This window comes from Heteronotia binoei, chromosome 1 (genome assembly GCF_032191835.1).
Source record: "Heteronotia binoei isolate CCM8104 ecotype False Entrance Well chromosome 1, APGP_CSIRO_Hbin_v1, whole genome shotgun sequence".
Lineage (NCBI taxonomy): Eukaryota > Metazoa > Chordata > Lepidosauria > Squamata > Gekkonidae > Heteronotia > Heteronotia binoei.
This window is the reverse complement of record NC_083223.1, coordinates 280,241,741-280,263,758: the sequence shown is the minus strand read 5'-3', so window position 1 is coordinate 280,263,758 and position 22,018 is coordinate 280,241,741. Positions and strand designations below refer to the sequence as shown.

At 53.3% G+C, this 22,018-nt stretch overlaps 1 protein-coding gene across 2 annotated transcripts in view; it reads right to left on the bottom strand.

Moving 5' to 3' along the window:
• PI4KB (phosphatidylinositol 4-kinase beta) overlaps nt 1–22,018 on the bottom strand; it is a 69,769-nt gene that overhangs the window by 28,421 nt on the left and 19,330 nt on the right. Inside the window, exon 3 of one of the 2 annotated variants that reach the window (XM_060256305.1) lies at nt 11,649–11,693. The exons of the other annotated variant lie outside the window; for it this stretch is intronic. Within the exon in view, the coding sequence (XP_060112288.1) occupies nt 11,649–11,693 (45 nt within the window). The remainder of the gene's footprint in view (nt 1–11,648; nt 11,694–22,018) is intronic. 2 annotated transcript variants of the gene reach the window in all.

Sequence of the window (22,018 nt, the reverse complement as noted above, 5' to 3'; positions counted from 1 at the left end):
AAGTTCACAAAGCATTTCTCCCGGCCCCCAACTTAAAAAAAACCCTACTTACAACCGCTCCAAGGACCTAACAAAAATGCAGTCCTTTTACACTTTCACTTACCCATTTTCATTCATAAGACTCCCCAGAAGCCTGCGCTGACTCCTAAATTGGCCAGCAGAGGGTGCAAAGCACTAGAAAACTTTTGAACTAATACCAAGTTGAGCTGGGTTATTTCTAAAAAATTGCTTAAGAAGAGTTTTGGCAGAGAATGGAAGGGTTCAGGGAAAAAAATCCTAGCAAAAAAAATCCGGCATTCTTGCTGCTTGCCGGATCAAGAATTTCAGATTTATTTGTTAACCACTAGACATCCTGGAATCTAAAAGAGGAGTACATAAGAACACAAGAAGAGCCCTGTTGGTCTATCTAGTCCAGCCTCCTGTCTCACACAATGACCAACCAGTCCCTATGGATAGCAAACAACAGGGCAGAGAGGCCGAGGCCTTCCCCTGAGAAGAACATCAGAAGAGCCCTGCTGGGTCAGACCAGGGAAGTTCCATCTAGTCCAGCCTCCTGTCTCACATGGTGGTCAGCCAGTTCCTCTGGAAAGCCAACAGCAGGGCAGAGACGCCGAGGCCTTCCCCTGAGAAGAGGATCAGAAGAGCCCTGCTGGGTCAGACCAGGGAGGGTCTATCTTGTCCAGCCTCCTGTCTCACACAGTGGCCAACCAGTTCCTCTGAAGGGCCAACAACACGGCAGAGAGGCTGAGGCCTTCCCCTGAGAAGAACATCAGAAGAGCCCTGCTGGGTCAGACCAGGGAGGGTCCATCTAGTCCAGCCTCCTGCCTCACACAGTGGCCAACCAGTTCCTCTGGAGGGCCAAGAACAGGGCAGAGAGGCCGAAGCCTTCCCCTGAGAAGAAGATGAAGAAGAAGATATTGGATTTATATCCCGCCCTCCACTCCGAAGAGTCTCAGAGCGGCTCACAATCTCCTTTACCTTCCTCCCCCACAACAGACACCCTGTGAGGTGGGTGGGACTGGAGAGGGCTCTCACAGCAGCTGCCCTTTCAAGGACAACCTCTGCCAGAGCTATGGCTCACCCAAGGCCATGCTAGCAGGTGCAAGTGGAGGAGTGGGGAATCAAACCCGGTTCTCCCAGATAAGAGTCTGCACACTTAACCACTACACCAAACTGGCTCAGAAGAGCCCTGCTGGGTCAGACCAGGGAGGGTCCATCTAGTCCAGCCTCCTGTCTCACACAGTGGCCAGCCAGTTCCTCTGGAGGGCCAACAACAGGGCAGAGAGACCGAGGCCTTGCCCTGAGAAGAACATCAGAAGAGCCCTGCTGGGTCAGACCAGGGAGGGTCCATCTAGTCCAGCCTCCTGTCTCACACAGTGGCCAGCCAGTTCCTCTGGAGGGCCAACAACAGGGCAGAGAGACCGAGGCCTTCTCCTGAGAAGAACATCAGAAGAGCCCTGCTGGGTCAGACCAGGGAGGGTCCATCTAGTCCAGCCTCCTGTCTCACACTGTGGCCAACCAGTTCCTCTGGAGGGCCAACAACAGGGCAGAGAGGCCGAGGCCTTCCTTTGAGAAGAACCTCAGAAGAGCCCTGCTGGGTCAGACCAGGGAGGGCCCATCTAGTCCAGCCTCCTGTCTCACACAGAGGCCAGCCAGTTCCTCTGGAGGGCCAACAACAGGACAGAGAGGCCGAGGCCTTCCTCTGAGGAGAACCTCAGAAGAGCCCTGCCCGGTCAGACCAGGGAGGGCCCATCTAGTCCAGCCTCCTGTCTCACACAGAGGCCAGCCAGTTCCTCTGGAGGGCCAGCAACAGGGCAGAGAGGCCGAGGCCTTCCTCTGAGGAGAACATCTGAAGAGCCCGGCTGGATCAGACCAGGGAGGGTCCATCTGCGTATGCCGCAGACCCCTGACATCACCAGAAGGTGGACTAAATCATATCAGCTCAGCATAAGCTTTAAAATGCTTCTTGAATTATCGGTGCCACAAAACCTGACTCTCATCATACTTTTTACATTACTTTCCCCTGTGTGGCCACAGTGGTATGAAGAAGATTTCCATCTGTCTGCCTGATACGTTTGGGTTATTTTCCCATTTTTTTTTGCGGGGGGGGGGGGAAATATTAGAAAGCTTGTCAGATCTTAAAGTTCTACATAATACTCACAGGGCGTTATTGGGAGTGGGGGTAATGGATAAGAGCCCAATAAAATTTAGAGGTTCCGGAGCTCCACTTTAAAGCCCTATACGGCCAGGGGTCAGTATACCTTCTGGACCGCCTCTCCTTGTATGAACACCGTAAGACGCAAGTCTTTATGATCAGTGACCCAACAGCTTTTGCTAATACCCGGCCCCAGAGACGTCCGTCTGGTCTCGATGAGGGTCAGGGCCTTTTCAGCCTTGGCCCCTGCTTGGTGGAATGACCCTCCCCCTGGAGATCTGGGCCCTGCGGGATCTGCTCCAGTTCCGCAGGGCCTGTAAAACACTGCCAGACTTTCAGCTGAGGCGGCGGGCGTCATCTGTTACCGGCCTCCATCCTTCATTCCATCCCAGGGCTATAAGATCTGCTGGACCTGGACGACAGGCCATGTCTGTGAGGCCGAACCTGCCACTCTAGTCTCTTGCTGCCACTCTGTAGTTTTAAGATTTTATATATATATTTAAATTGGTCTTTTGATTGCTTTCATCGTTGATCGTTTTGACGACGTAACCCGTCCTCAGCCTGTCCTACGGAGAAGGGAGGGCTAAAAATCGAACCAATCAAATCAAATAAACTCCCGCCCGAAAGGAGGCGTCCTCTTGCGTAAGAACAGGCAAGTAGGCACTACCTGCAACGGTTTGCGGTTTCGCGCCACACCCCTGGTTGGAACCACCTGTCCCTGCTCGTGTGCAAACAGCTGCCGGTCTCCATCAAATAAAAGTGTGTGACTGATTGACTAGCAGAGATTGAAGACCATGTGAACGTGTTGTGCTGACGGAAACGAGGAGCTCGATCCCGGAGACTGGCTCTACTGGATGGCTGTACGTGGCTGTACTCTCCCCTGCACCCGCCCCCCTCCCTCCCCCCAGGCCCAACCCCAGGACTCGTTTCCCTGGTACAAGAGGCGTTTCAGGGGTAGGTTCCTTGAACCAAAGAATCACAGAATCCTACAGCGGGAAGGCACCTCCAGGGTCATCTAGTCCGACCCCCTGAGCAATGCAAGAAACACACAAACGCTTCCCCCTAAATTCACAGGATCCTCATTGCTGTCAGATGGCCATCTAGCTTGTGTTTCAAAACCTCCAAGGAAGGAGAGCCCACCACCTCCCAAGGAGGAAGCCTGTTCCACTGAGGAACCGCTCTAATGCTCAGGAAGTGCTTCCGAATGTTGAGCCGGAAACTCTTTTGATTTAATCCAGAGGAGGGCGACGAAGATGGTGAGGGGTCTGGAGACCAAGTCCTATGAGGAAAGGTTGAAGGAGCTGGGGACGTTTAGCCTGGAGAGGAGGCGGCTGAGAGGTGATGTGATCACCATCTTCAAGTCCTTGAAGGGCTGTCCTAGAGAGGAGGGTGTGGAATTGTTTTCTGTGGCCCCGGAAGGCAGGAACAGAACCAATGGGTTGAAATTAAATCAAAAGAGTTTCCGGCTCAACATGAGGAAGGACTTCCTGACCGTTAGAGCGATTCCTCAGTGGAACAGGCTTCCTCCTTGGGAGTGGTGGGCTCTCCTTCCTCGGAGGGTTTTCAATAGAGGCTAGATGGCCATCTGACAGCGATGAAGAGTCTGTAAATTTAGGGGGAGGTGTCTGTGAGTTTCCTGCGTTGTGCAGGGGGTTGGACTAGATGACCTTGGAGGTCCTTCCCAGCTCTATGATTCTATGAATCTCAACCCGTCGGTTCTGGTTCTACCCTCTGGGCAATGCAGAACCCAGCTGTGGAATCCGCATCAGCTTCTCCCACGTGCTTTCCCACTCGCTCCCGCTCACCCATCCCCTACTTCGAGGGAGACCAGCCGGCTTTAACACCCGGCTTCCTCCGTGATATCGTGCGCTGTTATCTTAAGAGCTGCTTGCAGCCAAGGCAAAAATTAATTAAGAAGCGGTCCCTGCTGGCCCCCCACCAAGTCGAACGCAGCTAGGAAAAGAGCTTGCATGCAGCTACTCAAGCAACGGGGTGGGGGGGGGGGGGGAGATCATAATTCAGTGAGAGAGCCGTGCATGCTGCTTAGAAAACCGCAAGCAAGGAAACCGGATCGTTCACATTCAGGATGCAGAACTTGCTCTCTGGGGGTGGGTGGATTTAAAGGCTGCTCTGTAGTCATAGAATAGGAGTTGGAAGGGACCTTCAAGGGCAATCTAGTCCAACCCCCTGCAAATTGCAGGAACTTCACAAATACTTCCCCCCCCACACACTAGGGTTGCCAAGTCCAATTCAAGAAATATCTGGGGGCTTTGGGGGTGGAGCCAGGAGACTTGGGGGGCGGAGCCAGGAGACACTGGGGGCAGAGCCAGGAACAAGGGTGTGACAAGCATAATTGAACTCCAAGGGAGTTGTGGCCATCACATTTAAAGGAACCGCACACCTTTTTAAATGTCTTCCTTCCATAGGAAATAATGAAGGATAGGGGCACCTTCTTTTGGGGCTCATAGAATGGGACCCCCTGGTCCAGTCGTTCTGAAACTTGGGAGATACTTTGGGGAGGGTCACTAGATACTATACTGAAAATTTGGTGCCTCTACCTCAAAAAACAGCTCCCCCAGAGCCCCCGAAACCTGATCAATTCCCCATTATACCCTATGAGAATCAATCTCCACATAGAGAATAATGCTCAGCAGACGTGAGAGGATGCAAGGACTACAAGTCCCAGCATGCACCTCGCGAAGGGAGGCCAGACTGCAGCGAATAGCAGGCCGGCGGTGGGCGGATCTAGGGAGAAGCCTGAAGCCAGGCAGGGAAAGAGACAAGACGCTGTTCCACCCCCCCCCCCCCCCGCTATCAGATTTTTAGGGATCGGGGGATTAGGCTGCTAATTCAGGGGTCCCCCGGCAGGGCGGGGGGGTTGGGAAGCCTACCCCCCCCACACACACATCCCCAGTGACCCCTGTTCCACAGCCAGAAGATGGCAAAAGCCTCCAGGATGCCGGGCCAAACTGGCCAGGAGGAGAACTGGCGACTGACCCCAAAGTGGTGAACAGCATTTCCCTGGGCGTGTGAGAAAGGGCCACGAGAACGAAGGACTGATGGCCGTGACCCCAAAACACCAACCCTTGGCCCACCTAAGCCACCATGCCAGAGGGGGCGTGAGGCAAGACCCCGATGAAACGGGAGCTGGCTTGCAAGGACACGCAAACGCACTAAAGCTGCCTTCTCCTGAATTCAGACTAAGGCAACCAGAAATATCTGAGGACCTTGGGGGTGGAGCCAGGAGAAGAAGACGACTGCAGATTTATACCCCGCCCTTCTTTCTGAAGCAGAGACTGGGAGCGGCTTACAATCTCCTATTTTTTCTCCCCCCACAACAGGCACCCTGGGAGGTGGGTGGGGCTGAGAGGGCTCTCACAGAAGCTGCCCTTTCAAGGACAGAGACTCAGAGCGGCCTACAATCTCCTATTTCTTCTCCCCTCCACAACAGACACCCTGTGAGGTGGGTGGGGTTGAGAGGGCTCTCACAGCAGCTGCCCTTTCAAGGACAACTCCTACGAGAGCTATGGCTGACCCAAGGCCATTCCAGCAGGTGCAAGTGGAGGAGTGGGGAATCAAACCCGGTTCTCCCAAGTAAGAGTCCGCACACTTAACCACGACACCAAACGGGTTCTCTGGGGCAAGGTTGGGACAAGCATAACTGAACTCCAAAGGGAGTTCTGGTCATCACATTTAAAGGGGTTTGCACACCTTATAAATGCCTTCCCCCCACTGGAAATAACGAAGGACAGGGCATCTTCAGTGGGGGCTCATAGCATTGGACCCCCAGTTCCTATCTTTCTGAAACTTGGGGGGTATTTTGAGGAGAGGCATCAGATGCTAGGCTGCAAATCTGGTGCCTCTACCTCAGAAAACAGCCCTCCCAGCCCCAGATACCCATGGATCGATTTTCCATTATATCCTATGGGAATCGGTCTCCATAGGGAATAATGGGAGTTCCCAGCAGACATTTCCCTCCCCTCCCCCCGCTTTCTGATGACCCTTAAGTGGGGGGAGGGCCTCCAAACCAGGGCATCCCTTGCCCCACCTGGGGATTAAAATACAAATGAGAGAAGCCACTCCAGAAATACAAAAACACGAGCACAACCCAAAGGGTATAGCGGCAAATGACTAATATTTGTGCAGAAATACAACACAATAAAGAGAAACAAGTCCCTTAATGAAAAACACCAAAGAGGGTCAATTTCCTGTATCCAAAACGGACTTGGTGCCAATTACAGAAGATGCAAAGGCATTCAATTTTTCACATGTAGGAAGAAGTTGGAATTTCCTGGACAGGCCGTCGACGTCGGCCGCACCCGTTTCAAACCCTTATCCCTCCCTCTCCCACAACAGACACCCTGTGAGGTGGGTGGGGCTGAGAGAGCTCTGACAGAAGCTGCCCTTTCGAGGACAACCTCTGCCAGAGCTATGGCTAGCCCAAGGCCATGCCAGCAGGTGCAAGCGGAGGAGTGGGGAATCAAACCCGGCTCTCCCAGAGAAGAGTCCGCGCACTTCACCACTACACCAAACTGGCTCTCAAGTAGCAAAGGGGTTTCAACAAAGCGGTTCTGGGGTTCTGATTGCGGACTACCATTATCCATCGGACAGCAAAGCCTCAAAATCAAGATGCCCGACGGCAGGGAGAAGTCCTGAAGGGCAAAAGCAGGCAACTTCCAAATCGGAGGAATCAAGAGGGACGGGAAGGACAGGAGAACGCTGCAAGATTCAAAGGATCGGAGCAGACTGAGGGACGAATTACCGGGGAAGGGGGGGAAAACAAGAACCGATTGGCAAGACCAAAATTTTAAGACCGAAAGGAAAAAAAAAACCCCCCGATTTCAAGTTTATAATTGGGGGAGGGAGAAGCAACTGCAAATTCTCACCAAGCATACAAATGCCCCAAATTAAAAATTGTTTTGGATCTTTAAAAAGGAGGGGGGGGGGGGAGAAAAAGTGAAGAACAGCATTTCCTCTTGGACTGCTAACAGGAATAAAGGAGAAACATATATGGGCCTCCCAAGACTATCCACCGGGAGCTTCGTGCCTTTTGCTTCCACCTCCCTTCCCGAGGGAGATTTCTCCTGCGCGCGTCCGGAGGTGGGACTGCGTCTGCACTGCAGCATCTGTCGCACTCCACACTCCACCTGAAGAAAAGCGGAGTTTTGGAGCCGTAAGTAGGTCGGGCAAGCCGATAAGTCGCCGCCTGATCACTTTCTCCAAACTCAAGGAGCTGCTCTGCAGAAATTGTAGTGGAAGCAGCCATTTCAAAGCCTAACTTTAGTATCATGGAAGAAAGGAGTTTAGAGAAGAAGACCGCAGATTTATGCCCCGCCCTTCTCTCGGAATCAAAGACTCAGAGCGGCTCACAATCTCCTTTATCTTCCTCCCCCGCAACAGACGCCCTGGGAGGTGGGTGGGGCTGAGAGAGCTCTGACAGAAGCTGCCCTTTTCAAGGACAACTCTGCCAGAGCTATGGCTGACCCAAGGTCATTCCAGCAGCTGCAGGTGGAGGAGTGGGGAATCAAACACGGTTCTCCCAGATAAGAGAGCTCTGGCTGACCCAAGGCCATTTCAGCAGCTGCAGGTGGAGGAGTGGGGAATCAAACCCAGTTCTCCCAGATAAGAGAGCTCTGGCTGACCCAAGGCCATTTCAGCAGCTGCAGGTGGAGGAGTGGGGAATCAAACCCAGTTCTCCCAGATAAGAGAGCTCTGGCTGACCCAAGGTCATTCCAGCAGCTGCAGGTGGAGGAGTGGGGAATCAAACCCAGTTCTCCCAGATAAGAGAGCTCTGGCTGACCCAAGGCCATTCCAGCAGCTGCAAGTGGAGGAGTGGGGAATCAAACCCAGTTCTCCCAGATAAGAGAGCTCTGGCTGACCCAAGGCCATTCTACCAGCTGCAAGTGGAGGAGTGGAAAATCAAACCCGGTTCTCCCAGATAAGAGAGCTCTGGCTGACCCAAGGCCATTCCACCAGCTGCAAGTGGAGGAGTGGAATATCAAACCCGGTTCTCCCAGATAAGAGAGCTCTGGCTGACCCAAGGCCATTCCAGCAGCTGCAAGTAGAGGATTGGGGAATCATACCCGGTTCTCCCAGATAAGAGAGCTCTGGCTGACCCAAGGCCATTCCAGCAGGAGTGGGGAATCAAACCCGATTCTCCCACATAAGAGTCCATGTGCTTCACCGCTACACCAAACAAAGAGTCCAGCAGCACCGGAAAGACTAACAACATTTGCGGCAGAGTAGGAGCTTTTGTGAAACCTGGTGAAGACTGAAGTATCTTTTTTCTCTCTTTTTATTTTTTTTGCTGCCCTAATAAAACTATAGGTGCTCCGTGGCGCAGAGTGGTAAAGCTGCAGCACTGCAGTCGGAGCCCTCTGCTCACACAACTTGAGTTCGATCCCAGCGGAAGCTGGTTCAGGTAGCCGGCTCGAGGTTGACTCAGCCTTCTCTCCTTCCCCTGCCTCTGCGGAGCAACCCTGGACTTCCTTGGTGGTCTCCCATCCAAATGCTAACATGGGCCAACCCTGCTTAGCTTCCGAGATGTGATGAGATCAAGCCAGCCTGGACCATCTAGGTCGAGGCAAGAGACCAACAGAGGCGGTTGGCCATTGCCTGCCTCTGCAGAGCAACCTTGGACTTCCTAGGTGGTCTCCCATCCAAGTACTAACCAGGACGGACCCTGCTTAGCTTCCAAGATCTGATGAGACTGGGCTAGCCTGGGCCATCCAGGTCAAGGCAAGAGACCAACAGAGGTGGTTGGCTGTTCCCTGCCTCTGCAGAGCAACCCCAGATTTCCTTGGTGGTCTCCCATCCCAAGTACTAACCAGGATGGACCCTGGTCAGTCTCATCTCAAGATCTGATGAGACTGGGCTTGCCTGGGCCATCCAGGTCAAGGCAAGAGACCAACAGAGGTGGTTGGCTGTTGCCTGCCTCTGCATAGCAACCCTGAACTTCCTTGGTGGTCTCCCATCCCAAGTACTAACCAGGATGGACCCTGCTTAGCTTCCAAGATCTGATGAGACTGGGCTTGCCTGGGCCATCCAGGTCAAGGCAAGAGACCAACAGAGGTGGTTGGCTGTTCCCTGCCTCTGCAGAGCAACCCCAGATTTCCTTGGTGGTCTCCCATCCCAAGTACTAACCAGGATGGACCCTGGTCAGTCTCATCTCAAGATCTGATGAGACTGGGCTTGCCTGGGCCATCCAGGTCAAGGCAAGAGACCAACAGAGGTGGTTGGCTGTTCCCTGCCTCTGCAGAGCAACCCCAGATTTCCTTGGTGGTCTCCCATCCCAAGTACTAACCAGGATGGACCCTGGTCAGTCTCATCTCAAGATCTGATGAGACTGGGCTTGCCTGGGCCATCCAGGTCAAGGCAAGAGACCAACAGAGGTGGTTGGCTGTTCCCTGCCTCTGCAGAGCAACCCCAGATTTCCTTGGTGGTCTCCCATCCCAAGTACTAACCAGGCCCAACCCTGCTGAGCTTCCAAGCTCTGATGAGATTAGTCTAGCTTGGGGTATCCCAGTAAGGGCCATAAAGTTACACTCGACCGCTCTTTGACCGGCCAAATGCCCAATCCCAACAGCTAGGATTCTACGACCTTCCCCAGGGCCTGTAGGGCAGGGTGGGCCTCGTTCCCCCGCCTAACTCCGTTTCCAGCCCAAACTGTCGAGGGCTAAAGAACTCCTGCATGAAAAATGCCGTTGTGGTTTCTAAGAATTTGATGGCCCCTGGAGCGGACGCTCTGGAAAGGGGGGAAAGAATGTTTCACGTGGGGAGACCGGGAGTTCCAGACTTCGAGGAGGAGACGTGATTCTGTAGCGTCTGCCACAAAAATCCAAACTCGGTGCTCGGAGGACGTTTGGCGGGTGGCGTTTCTTTCCACGCCAAAACCGTGGAGAAGCGGCCTAAACTCGGGCATTTCCTTTCTGGGGTTGGGAGGGGAGGGGAGGGGAGAAGACACACTAGGAATGTCAGGGGGGCGGGCTGAAAAGAGGTACTGGGTGTGTGCCATCCAAGGGCAGCATGACACAAGGCGGCATTTCAACATGGCCTCCGGAGCGCCCTGCCTTCGGATACCACGAGGGCAACACCGCCAGCAGGTAAAAAGAGATGACATCTGAATGCCTCCTCTGGAGCTGCTATAACCTGGCTTGAAAACTGCCATTAACCTGGCCACCTTGCAGAGATTATGTCTCTTTTCCAGGCGATCGGGGGGGGGGGGACCCTGCAAGAGTTGGAAGAGACCAACAAACACCCTGTGAGGTAGGTGGGCTGAGAGTGCATTCACAGCAGCTGCCCTTTCAAGGACACCTCTGCAAGAGCTCTGGCTGACCCAAGGCCATCTCAGCAGGTACAAGTGGAGGAGTGGGGAATCAAACCCGGTTCTCCCAGATAAGCGTCCGCGCACTTAACCACTACACCAAACCGGCTCTCATAACAGCCTCAACAGATCCCTTTGGAGTGCCTCACAATCCTCTCTGGTTCTCACCACCCTGAACAATTTAGTATCAACACATTGGTTCTGGTCCTACCTTCCGGGGCCACAGAAAACAATTCCGCACCATCCTCTAGAGGACAGCCCTTTCAAGGACTTGAAGATGGTGATCCTATCACCTCTCAGCCGCCTCCTCTCCAGGCTAAACATGCCCAGCTCCTTCAGCCTTTCCTCATAGGACTTGGTCTCCAGACCCCTCTATAGGACAGCCCATCAAGGACTTGGAAGATGGTGATCCTATCACCTCTCAGCTGCCTCCTCTCCAGGCTAAACATTCCCAGCTCCTTCAACCTTTCCTCATAGGACTTGGTCTCCAGACCCCTCACCGTCTTCATCGCCCTCTTTTGGACCCCTTCCAGCTCGTCTAGATCCTTCTTAAAATGTGGTGCCCAAAACTGAACACAAGACTCCAGGGGAGGTCTTCCCAGAGCAGAGCAAAGGAGAGAGCAGGGGCCGGGGAAAGGAGGGGCCATAAAAGTCCAAGGGAGGGCTGGGTGGGGTGCAGTGCCCCCTGAAGCCCCCCCCCCTTCGTGGCTATGTGCCTGCCTTTACTGGAAACCACCTTGCGCACGGACCAGTCAGCCCAGAAGAGCAGTTCACATATTTCCGCCCCCCAAACCCCTCAACCCCCAAACCTTCTGCACTGTGGGTCTGGGCGCTCGCTCCGAGTGGCATGCAGAGATGCCCCCCACCCCCCCTGCAACTCAAAAGGGTGCAGCACGCATGCGGCGTGAGAGCAGCAGGCGGGGTGGAGCGGGGTTCCGGGCTCAGCCCAAAAAAGGCTCGCTGGCGGTGGGGAGTCGAGTCTGCGACACGGCCCAAAAGAGATCGGCAAAGGGGCGGCTGACGGGGGACGCAGAGGAAATGCTGCTGTGGAAGAGGACAGACGGGGAAAGAAATCACAAAAGAGAAGGCAGGCAGCCCGGCTGGGGCAAGGGGGGGAAGGAGGAGGGGGGGGGGGAAACGCAAAAAAACTAGTATAAATCGGCCACTTACGGAGCAAAAGGATCTATCAAGACTTTCCGTACTCGAGGAGAGGTCCTGGGAAACGGATGAGAGGTCGGGGGGGACGGGATGGGTTTTGTGGGGTATTTTTTAAAGGATGGAGGGAGGGAGGATGGAAGGAAAAGTAGGGAGAGAAAAAGCAAGAGTTTAAAAACCAGCTTTTTAGACGAGCCCCTCCCTCCCCCAAGGAATATTGCACTTGCTTCACACACTTCAAGCACCGCGGGTCTCTCTCCCGCTTTGTGGTCTTTGCCACGCCGGCGCTCGATTCTGGCTGCTGTGATGGGAAACCAGAGCAGCCTACTGGAAGATCTGTGGGTCTCAGGCACTGAGGTATCCTGCCCCTGCCATGGAAGCTCCATTCCTCCAGGAAACCAATGGCTTCCGACTTAAGGTTTTGTGCAAAGTGAACTGGCTGCTCACCCCCCCCCCCACACCCCCGTCCACCACATCTGGGCCTTCTCCAGCGGTCACAAGTACACAAACAGGGATCATATACCATATAAGCCCCGGAGGTCGCTTCGCTCGGCTTCCCAGGATCTTCTGATAGTCCCCGGCCCAAGAGATGCCCGTTTTGCCTCTACCAGGGCCAGGTCCTTCTCGGTCCTGGCCCCGACCTGGTAGAATCAGCTCCCTACAGAGATCCGGGCCCTGCCTGGCTCGCTGGCCTTTCATAGGGCTTGTAAAACGGAGCTGTTCCGCCAGGTCTTCGGCTGAGGCGGCGGGCGTCTTTTTATCTATCAGATCGGTTGGCCTCCCCCTACGGCTCACTGCACTACTGCCCATCCAGTCCAACACTCTGTGTCACACAGTGGCCAACCCCCCCCCCAGTGCCATCGGGAGGTCCACTAGTGGGGCCAGCACACCAGAAGCCCTACCACTGTGCCCACCCCCCCCCCAAGCACCAAGAATACAGAGCATCACTCGCCCCAGACAGAGAGTTCCAACAATATGTTGTGGCTAATAGCCACTGATGGACCTGTGCCCCATATTTTTATCCAACCCCCTCTTGAAGCTGGCTATGCTTGCAGCCGCCACCACCTCCTGTGGCAGTGAGTTCCACGTGTTAATCACCCTTGGGGTGAAAAAGGACTTCCTGGGGTCACAGACGTTGCACTTGCGCATTACACACGTGCGGGCAGCACCACCTATAAGCCGTGCGACATCGGCCAATCAGAGAGCACCCCCACCCTTGCGCTGCCTGTTTAACCGCTTACGAGCTGAATGGCCCAAGCAGCCCCCGGGGGAGGGGAGGAGCGGTGTCCGTCGCAAGGTTCCTCGGCAACTAATTTTTAACACATCCATGGCTCTGGCACAGAACTGCAGCTCCCGGATATCATTGCAGGGAAGCCACGACAGGTTGCTCTGCATTTGGTGTGCCAGCACACGAACCGGGACCGGTTCGAGGACCGGGCAGGCCTTCTTCTTGCCCACCTGCAGTTACAGTCGCCTGTACCGCCTCCATGCCCTGTCCGTGAGGGTATGCGGCAAACATAAGAGAAGCCATGTTGGATCAGGCCAATGGACCATCTAGTCCAACACTCTGGGTCACACAGTGGCTAAACCCCAGGGATCATCAGGCGGTCCACCAGTGAGGCCGGGACACCAGAAGCCCTCCCAGTGTGCCCCCCCCAAGCACCCAGAATACAGAGCATCACTGCCCCAAACATGAGGACATGAGAGAAGCCATGTTTGATCAGGCCAATGGCCCATTCAGTCCAACACTCTGTGTCACATAAGAACATAAGAGAAGCCATGTTGGATCAGGCCAGTGGCCCCTCCAGTCCAACACTCTGTGTCACACGGTGGCCAAAAAAACCCAGGTGCCATCAGGAGGTCCACCAGTGGAGCCAAGACACTAGAAGCCCTCCCACTTTTGCCCTCCCCCCTGCCAGCACCAAGAAGACAGAGCGCTGTGCCCCAGACATATGAACGTAAGAGAAGCCATGTTGGATCAGACCAGAAGGCCATCCAGTCCAACACTTTATACCACACAGTGGCCAAAACCCAGAAGTCATCAGGAGGTCCACCAGCGGGGCCAGGACTCCAGAAGCCTCCCCCACTGCGCCCGCCCCAAGCACTAAGACAGAACATCACTGACACAGACATAAAAGAAGCCATGTTGGATCAGGTCAATGGCCCATCCAGTCCAACACTCTGTGTCACATAAGAACATAAGAGAAGCCACGTTGGATCAGGTCAATGGCCCATCCAGCCCAACACTCTGTGTCACATAAGAACATAAGAGAAGCCACGTTGGATCAGGTCAATGGCCCATCCAGTCCAACACTCTGTGTCACATAAGAACATAAGAGAAGCCATGTTGGATCAGGTCAATGGCCCATCCAGCCCAACACTCTGTGTCACATAAGAACATAAGAGAAGCCATGTTGGATCAGGTCAATGGCCCATCCAGTCCAACACTCTGTGTCACATAAGAACATAAGAGAAGCCATGTTGGATCCGGCCAATGGCCCATCCAGCCCAACACTCTGTGTCACATAAGAACATAAGAGAAGCCATGTTGGATCAGGTCAATGGCCCATCCAGCCCAACACTCTGTGTCACATAAGAACATAAGAGAAGCCATGTTGGATCCGGCCAATGGCCCATCCAGCCCAACACTCTGTGTCACATAAGAACATAAGAGAAGCCATGTTGGATCAGGTCAATGGCCCATCCAGCCCAACACTGTGTCACATAAGAACATAAGAGAAGCCATGTTGGATCAGGCCAATGGCCCATCCAGCCCAACACTCTGTGTCACACAGTGGCCCAACCCCAGGTGCCATCAGGAGGCCCACCCAGCTGGGCCAGAACTCCAGAAGCCCTCCCACTGTTGCCTCCCAAGCACCAAGAAAACAGAGCATCTTTACCCCAGAGCGCTCTATTCCAGGGGTGGCCAACGGTAGCTCTCCGGATGTTTTTTGCCTACAACTCCCATCAGCCCCAGCCATTGGCCATACTGGCTAAGGCTGATGGGAGTTGTAGGCAAAAAAAAAATCTGGAGAGCTACCGTTGGCCACCCCTGCTCTATTTTATCTACACCTTGTGGCTAATAGCCACTCATAAACCTCTTTATCCAATCCCCTCTTGCAGCTGTCTCTGCTTGCCGCTGCTGCCACCTCCTGCAGCGGTGAATTCCATGCATTAACACCCCTGTGGTAGGGCCAGGAGCTGGCCTGTGAATGAAGAGATGTCTCCGTTCCTCAGGAGGCTCCATGCGGCCTTCCCCCTTCACCTTCGCCCTGCTATTTTTGCAGCCTCCCCCCACAGCAACTTCCTTCTCTTACCGCTTGTGAAAGTCCTCATCACAAGCCCATTACATCACTGTTGCAACAGAGGCCTCCAGGGTGTGGTCTGAAGAAGCCTTTCAAATAGTAAGGAAAGGAGCACCTCAGACAAAGTAGGCTGGGCGATGCAGGCTGCCAGTAACACTTCTCCCTTGAGGTACCTCCCAAAGAGCCCCAATTCTCGCTCCCTCACCCCCAAGCCAGACTCTTTTCACTGAAGCCAGGCAAGTCCCGCCTCCCACTGGCCCTGACAGGCTTCCTAAACTGCTGCTGTGCAAGAAAGGGGAAGAAGAAGAAAAAGATATTGGATTTATATCCCGCCCTCCACTCCGAAGAGTCTCAGGGCGGCTCACAATCTCCTTTCCCTTCCTCCCCCACAACAGACAGACACCCTGTGAGGTAGATGAAGATATTGGATTTATATCCCGCCCTCCACTCCGGAGAGTCTCAGAGCGGCTCACAATCTCCTTTCCCTTCCTCCCCCACAACAGACACCCTGTGAGGTAGATGAAGATACTGGATTTATATCCCGCCCTCCACTCCGAAGAGTCTCAGATTGGCTCACAATCTCCTTTCCCTTCCTCCCCCACAACAGACACCCTGTGAGGTAGATATGGATATTGGATTTATATCCTGCCCTCCACTCCGAAGAGTCTCAGAGCGTCTCACAATCTCCTTTCCCTTCCTCCCCCACAACAGACACCCTGTGAGGTAGATGAAGATATTGGATTTATATCCTGCCCTCCACTCCGAAGAGTCCCAGAGCGGCTCACAATCTCCTTTCCCTTCCTCCCTCACAACAGACACCCTGTGAGGTAGACGAAGATATTGGATTTATATCCCGCCCTCCACTCCGAAGAGTCTCAGAGTGGCTCACAATCTCCTTTCCCTTCCTCCCCCACAACAGACACCCTGTGAGGTGGGTGGGGCTGGAGAGGGCTCTCACAGCAGCTGCCCTTTCAAGGACAACCTCTGCCAGAGCTACGGCTGACCCAAGGCCATGATAACAGGTGCAAGTCACTCCAGAAATACAAAAACACGAGCACAACCCAAAGGGTATAGCGGCAAATGACTAATATTTGTACAGAAATACAATACAATAAAGAGAAACTAGTCCCTTAATGAAAAACACCAAAGAGGGTCAATTTCCTGTATCCAAAACGGACTTGGTGCCAATTACAGAAGATGCAAAGGCATTCAATTTTTCACATGTAGGAAGAAGTTGGAATTTCCTGGACAGGCCGTCGATGTCGGCCGCACCCGTTTCAAACCTTTATCCCTCCCTCCCCCACGACAGACACCCTGTGAGGTGGGTGGGGCTGAGAGAGCTCTGACAGAAGCTGCCCTTTCAAGGACAGAGTCTCAGAGCAGCCTACAATCTCCTTTACCTTCCTCCCCCACAACAGACACCCTGTGAGGTGGGTGGGGCTGGAGAGGACTCTCACAGCAGTTGCCCTTTCAAGGACAGAGTCTCAGAGCACCCTACAATCTCCTTTACCTTCCTCCCCCACGACAGACACCCTGTGAGGTGGGTGGGGCTGAGAGAGCTCTGACAGAAGCTGCCCTTTCAAGGACAACCTCTGCCAGAGCTCTGGCTGACCCAAGGCCATGCCAGCAGCTGCAAGTGGAGGAGTGGGGAATCAAACCCGGTTCTCCCAGATAAGACTCCGCACAGTTAACCACTACACCAAAGATTTTACTCTCCCCCCCCCCTCCCCAGTTTATTGAAATCAGAAGCAAGAATGGTCAAATCACCTTAAGGACCCCCGGGCGTTCCCTTCCAACTCTATGATTCTGGCCTCTCTTGAGGCAGAGGGGAAAAGGCAGGGGCAGAAAAGCAGAGAAGCTGCCTGGGCTGACTGCTGCGTGCCTGAAATGAAGCAGGAGGCCACCCCGCCCCACCTCTCAACCTGCCCCCCCCCAGCAGTTTCGCCAAGCCCTCACCTGGCTTCCAAACCCGACAGGAAACGGCTGCGGCGAAGTGGCAGGCCCTGCCACCCTCACCTCCCGCCTGCCGCTGAGTCATCCCCTGACTCAGCAGAGCCCAGAGAGCTTCCCTGCCAGATCCCTTCTCCCCTTTGCTCCCCCCCCAGCCCCCGCAGTTGCCCCAAGGACAGGAGCCAGCCAAGAGCCAGCACCAGCTCCCTCCCTCTGCGCAAAGCCCACCCTGCTCCCAGGCACACCTTGCGCCCCCAGGGTCTTGAGCCATGCATGGCCCTGCCACAAAGAAACACACCTGGAAGAATACCTGTTCCTGAAAATGTGGAGGAGGAGGAAGAAAAAGAAACAGAAAAAAGGAGGAGGAAGGAAGGAAGGAATCTAGGACCCCCTGCACGGGGAGGAGGAAGAGAAAAAAGAGGTGGAAGAAGAGGACGAAAAAGAAGAAGAAGCAGAAAAAGAAGAAGAAGAAGAAGAAGAAGAAGAAGAAGAAGAAAGGAAGGAAGGAAGGAAGGAAGGAAGGAAGGAAGGAAGGAAGGAAGGAAGGAAGGAAGGAAGGAAGGAAGGAAGGAAGGAAGGAAGGAAGGACCCTCTGCATGGGGAGGAAGAGGAGAAGGAGAAGAAGGAAGAAAGAAGAAAGGAGGAGGAGGAATCTAGGACCCCCTGCATGGAGAGGAGGAAGAAGAAAAAGAGGAGGAGGAGATGAAAGAAGAAGAAGAAATCTAGGGCCTTCAGCATGGGGAGGAAGAAGAGGAAAAAGAGAAGGAAGAGGAGGAGGAAGGAGCAAAAGAAGAAGGAAGGAAGAAGAAGGAGGAATCGATGACCCTCTGCGGAAGCAGGAAGAGGAAAAAGAGGAGGAAGAGAAGGAGAAGAAGAAGGAAGAAAGAAGAAAGGAGGAGGAATCTAGGACCCTCTGAATGGGGAGGAGGAAGAGGAAAAAGAGGAGGAAGAGAAGGAGAAGAAGGACGAAAGAAAAAAGGAGGAGGAATCTAGGACCCTCTGCATGGGGAGGAGGAAGAGGAAAAAGAGGAGGAAGAGGAGGAGGAGAAGCAGAAGAAGGAAGAAAGAAAAAAGGAGGAGAAATCTAGGACCTGCACAGGAAGGAAGAAGAGGAAAAAGAGGAGGAAGACGAGGAGAATGAATCTAGGACCCTCTGCATTGGGAGGAGGGAGAGGAAGAGGAGGAGAAGGAGGAGGAAAGAAGACTGCAGATTTATACCTCACCCTTCCCTCTGAATCAGACTCAGAGCGGCTCACAATCTCCTTTATCTTCCTCCCCCACAACCGACACCCTGTGAGGTGGGTGGGGCTGAGAGAGCTCTGACAGAAGCTGCCCTTTCAAGGACTGCTCTGTGAGAGCTATGGCTGACCCAAAGCCATTCCAGCAGCTGCAAGTGGAGAAGTGGGGAATCAAACCTGGTTCTCCCAGATAAGAGTCCATCCACTTAACCATGACACCAAACTAGCTTTTTAGAGGAAGAGGCATTTTTGTTCAAGCTTCAGTAGCTTCCTGCGCCCTCCTCCAAAAAAATAAATAAAAGAAATATGATCACAGTCATCCTTGGGGCTGAGAAAGCCTGTTCCACTGAGGAACCACTCTAATGGTCAGGAAGTTCTTCCTAATGTTGAGTCGGAAACTCTTTTGATTTAATTTCAACCTATTGGTTCTGGTCCTACCTTCGGCAGCCACAGAAAACAACTCCACACCCTCCTCTCTATGACAGCCCTTCAAGGACTTGAAGATGGTGATCCTATCACCTCTCAGCCGCCTTCTCTCCAGGCTAAACATGCCCAGCTCCTTCAACTTTTCCTCATAGGACTTGGTCTCCAGACCCCTCACCGTGTTCGTCGCCCTCCTCTGGACCCGTTCCAGCTTGTCTAGATCCTTCTTTAAATGTGGTGCCCAAAACTGAACACAAAATTCCAGGGGAGGTCTTAAAATGTTCCTTGAATTAGAATTGTCCTAATAAAACCTTTCTCCCATCATACTTTTAAAATTACTTTCTCCTATGTGGCCACAGTGGCATGAAGATTTCCATTTGTTTGCTTTTATATGTTTTGGCTGTTTTCTCAATTTTTTTTAGAAAGTGTTGTCAAATCTTAAGAGTTCAGCTAAATTCTCCCAGGGGGTTTGAACAATGGAACCCAGAAGCAAGTATTGGGGTCAGGGAGATAAGAAAGAAAGAGCACAATGAAATGTCGAGTTTCCAGAGCTCCGTTCCTGTGAGCTTCTGCCCAAAATGAGGCCCGGTACTACCTATGCAAAAGAAACCTGGTGGTTTCTTCTTGTTCATTTCAAGCGTACCCTTCAAGAGTTGCGAGAATGGCGTTTTTCAAGGGCCCGGACAGCCAAAATCCTTTCCAACGTCGCCAAAAACATCTCCTGCCTCTAGAAGAGGAGTCCAAGAGAAACCTGACTCAGCAGAGCTCTGCGTAAATTAGAGGCAAGAGGCTCCGGTTTCCAGTCTGAGCCGCAGCCGGAGGCCCCGGAGAGGACGGCTTTGTATCGCCCTCTTGTTCTCGAAGAAACAATTAACTGGGGCAGCTGCAAAAGGCCTCTTTGGCCCAACTGTAGAGCCGGCGTTTTTAACTCCGCTCGCCGCCAGCTGGAAGACCGTCAAGGGAGCCGGCTTTAAGGGCTGCCAACGATTCCCGGCTAGCCAGGAAGGCTCCGTGTGAGAAAGCTGGTGCCGCGGGAAAGCACGCGGGATTTGAGAGACAGCTGGGTCAGGAGGCTTCAGCGCATCGGATCCTCCCCGCGGAGGCCTGTCGCTTTGGGTTTTCTAAACCAGGAGGCTACATGCAATTGGGCTCAGTGGGAAATCCCCTGGCTATCATTAGGGTTGCCAAGTCCAATTCGAGAAATATCTGGGGACTTTGGGGGTGGAGCTAGGAGGGCACTGGGGGTGGAGCAAGGTTGGGACAAGCATAACTGAACTCCAAAGGGAGTTCTGGCCATCGCATTTAAAAGGATCACACACGCTAGGAAGATAAGTCAGACAGTGGTGGTGGAAAGCGCTGCCGTCACAACTGACTTCTAGCGACACGGGGTTTTCAAGGCAAGAGAGAAGACGACGCCAATGATGCAGAAGACAAAGAACTGCAGATTTATACCCCGCCCTTCTCTCCAAATCAGAGACTCAGAGTGGCTCACAATCTCTCTATCTTCTCCCCCCACAACAGACACCCTGTGAGGCGGGTGGGGCTGGGAGGGCTCTCCCAGCAGCTGCCCTTTCAAGGACAACTCCTGCGAGAGCTCTGGCTGACCCAAGACCATTCCACCAGCTCAAGTGGAGGAACGGGGAATCAAACCCGGTTCTCCCAGATAAGAGTCCATGCACTTAAAAAAGAAGACTGCAGATTTATACCCCACCCTTCTCTCTGAATCAGAGACTCAGAGTGGCTCACATTCTCCTATATCTTCTCCCCCTGTGAGGTGGGTGGGGCTGAGAGAGCTCTCACAGAAGCTGTCCTTTCAAGGACAACTCTGCGAGAACTGTGGCTGACCCAAGGCCATCCCAACAGCTGCAAGTGGAGGAGTGGGGAATCAAACCCGCTTCTCCCAGATAAGAGTCCACGTACTTAACCACTACACCAAACTGGCTCTCAGAGGTGGCCTGCCACTGTCTGCCTTCACAGCACAACTGTGGGATTCTCTGGAGGTCTCCCATTCAAAGAACCAGCCAGGGCCGAATTTGCTGAGCTTCCGGGATCCGGCTAGCCCACATGAATTCCATCCTGAGACCTCTGTAGGTAGGTTCTGGTATGATTTCTGGCGTGAGGGACTGCAAATGTCGCCTCTTGATCTTTTAAATCAATGGACTGATATGGTTTGTAGTGATTCTTAGAAACAGAGAGTTGGAAGAGACCTCCAGGGTCATCTAGTCCAACCAACTACACAATGCAGGAAACTCACAAACACCTCCCCCTAAATTCACAGGATCAGCATTGCTGTCAGATGGCCATCCAGCCTTTGTCGAAAAACCTCCAAAAAGGAAAGCCCACCACCTCCCAACAGTCATAGAATCACAGAGTTGGACGGGACCTCTGGGGTCATCTAGTCCAACCCCCTGCACAATGCAGGAAACTCACAAAGACCTCCCTCCAAGGAAGGAAAGCCCACCACCTACTGAGGAAGCCTGTTCTACTGAGGAACCACTCTTAACAGTCATAGAATCATAGAATTCTAGAGTTGGAAGGGACCTCCAGGGTCATCTAGTCCAACCCCCTGCACAATGCAGGAAACTCACTAACGCCTCCCCCTAAATTCACAGGATCCTCATTGCTGTCAGATGGCCATCTAGCCTCTGTTGAAAACCCTCCAAGGAAGGAGAGCCCACCACCTCCCAAGGAAGCCTGTGGAAACTTAGAATCATAGAATCCTAGAGCTGGAAGGGACCTCCAGGGTCATCTAGTCCAACCCCCTGCACAATGCAGGAAACTCACAAATACCTCCCCCTAGGATCCTCATTGCTGTCAGATGGCCATCTAGCCTCAGTTGAAAACCCTCCAAGGAAGGAGAGCACACAACCTCCTGAGGAAGCCTGTTCCACTGCGGAACTGTTCTTAACAGTCATAGAATCATAGAACCCTAGAGTTGGAAGGGACCTCTTGTGGCAGTGAGTTCCACGTGTTCATCACCCTTTGGGGGAAGGAGGGCTTCCTTTTATCCATTCTAACCCGACTGCTCAGCAATTTCACGGAGCACCCACGAGTTCTTGTATTGTGAGAAAGAGAGAAAAGGACTTCTTTCTCCACCTTCTCTATCCCGTACAACTACAGAGTTCTCCAGCTGTGCTACGCAAGGTGGGGAGGGGGCAATCTGCTTTGGATTCCTTCTCTGGGCTCTCTGACACCCCCAGAATACGCAGCAACTTCACTCGAGATGCAAGTTAAGCCTACAGAGGGAAGAAGAGCCCTCCAGAGGCGTGAAATATTCATCCGTTCTTTAGGCAGCGCTGAAATTCCACCCGACCTTCTCCTCTGACACGCAGAGTTCAAGGAGGGAAATGGAAAGGGACCCCGCTCCCCCATTCCAGCTAGTCCGTGCCAGCTCTCAGCTGACAAAGAAAAAGAAGAAGAAAGAAAAAGTTGAATTTACATCCCGCCCTATACTCTGAATCTCAGAGCA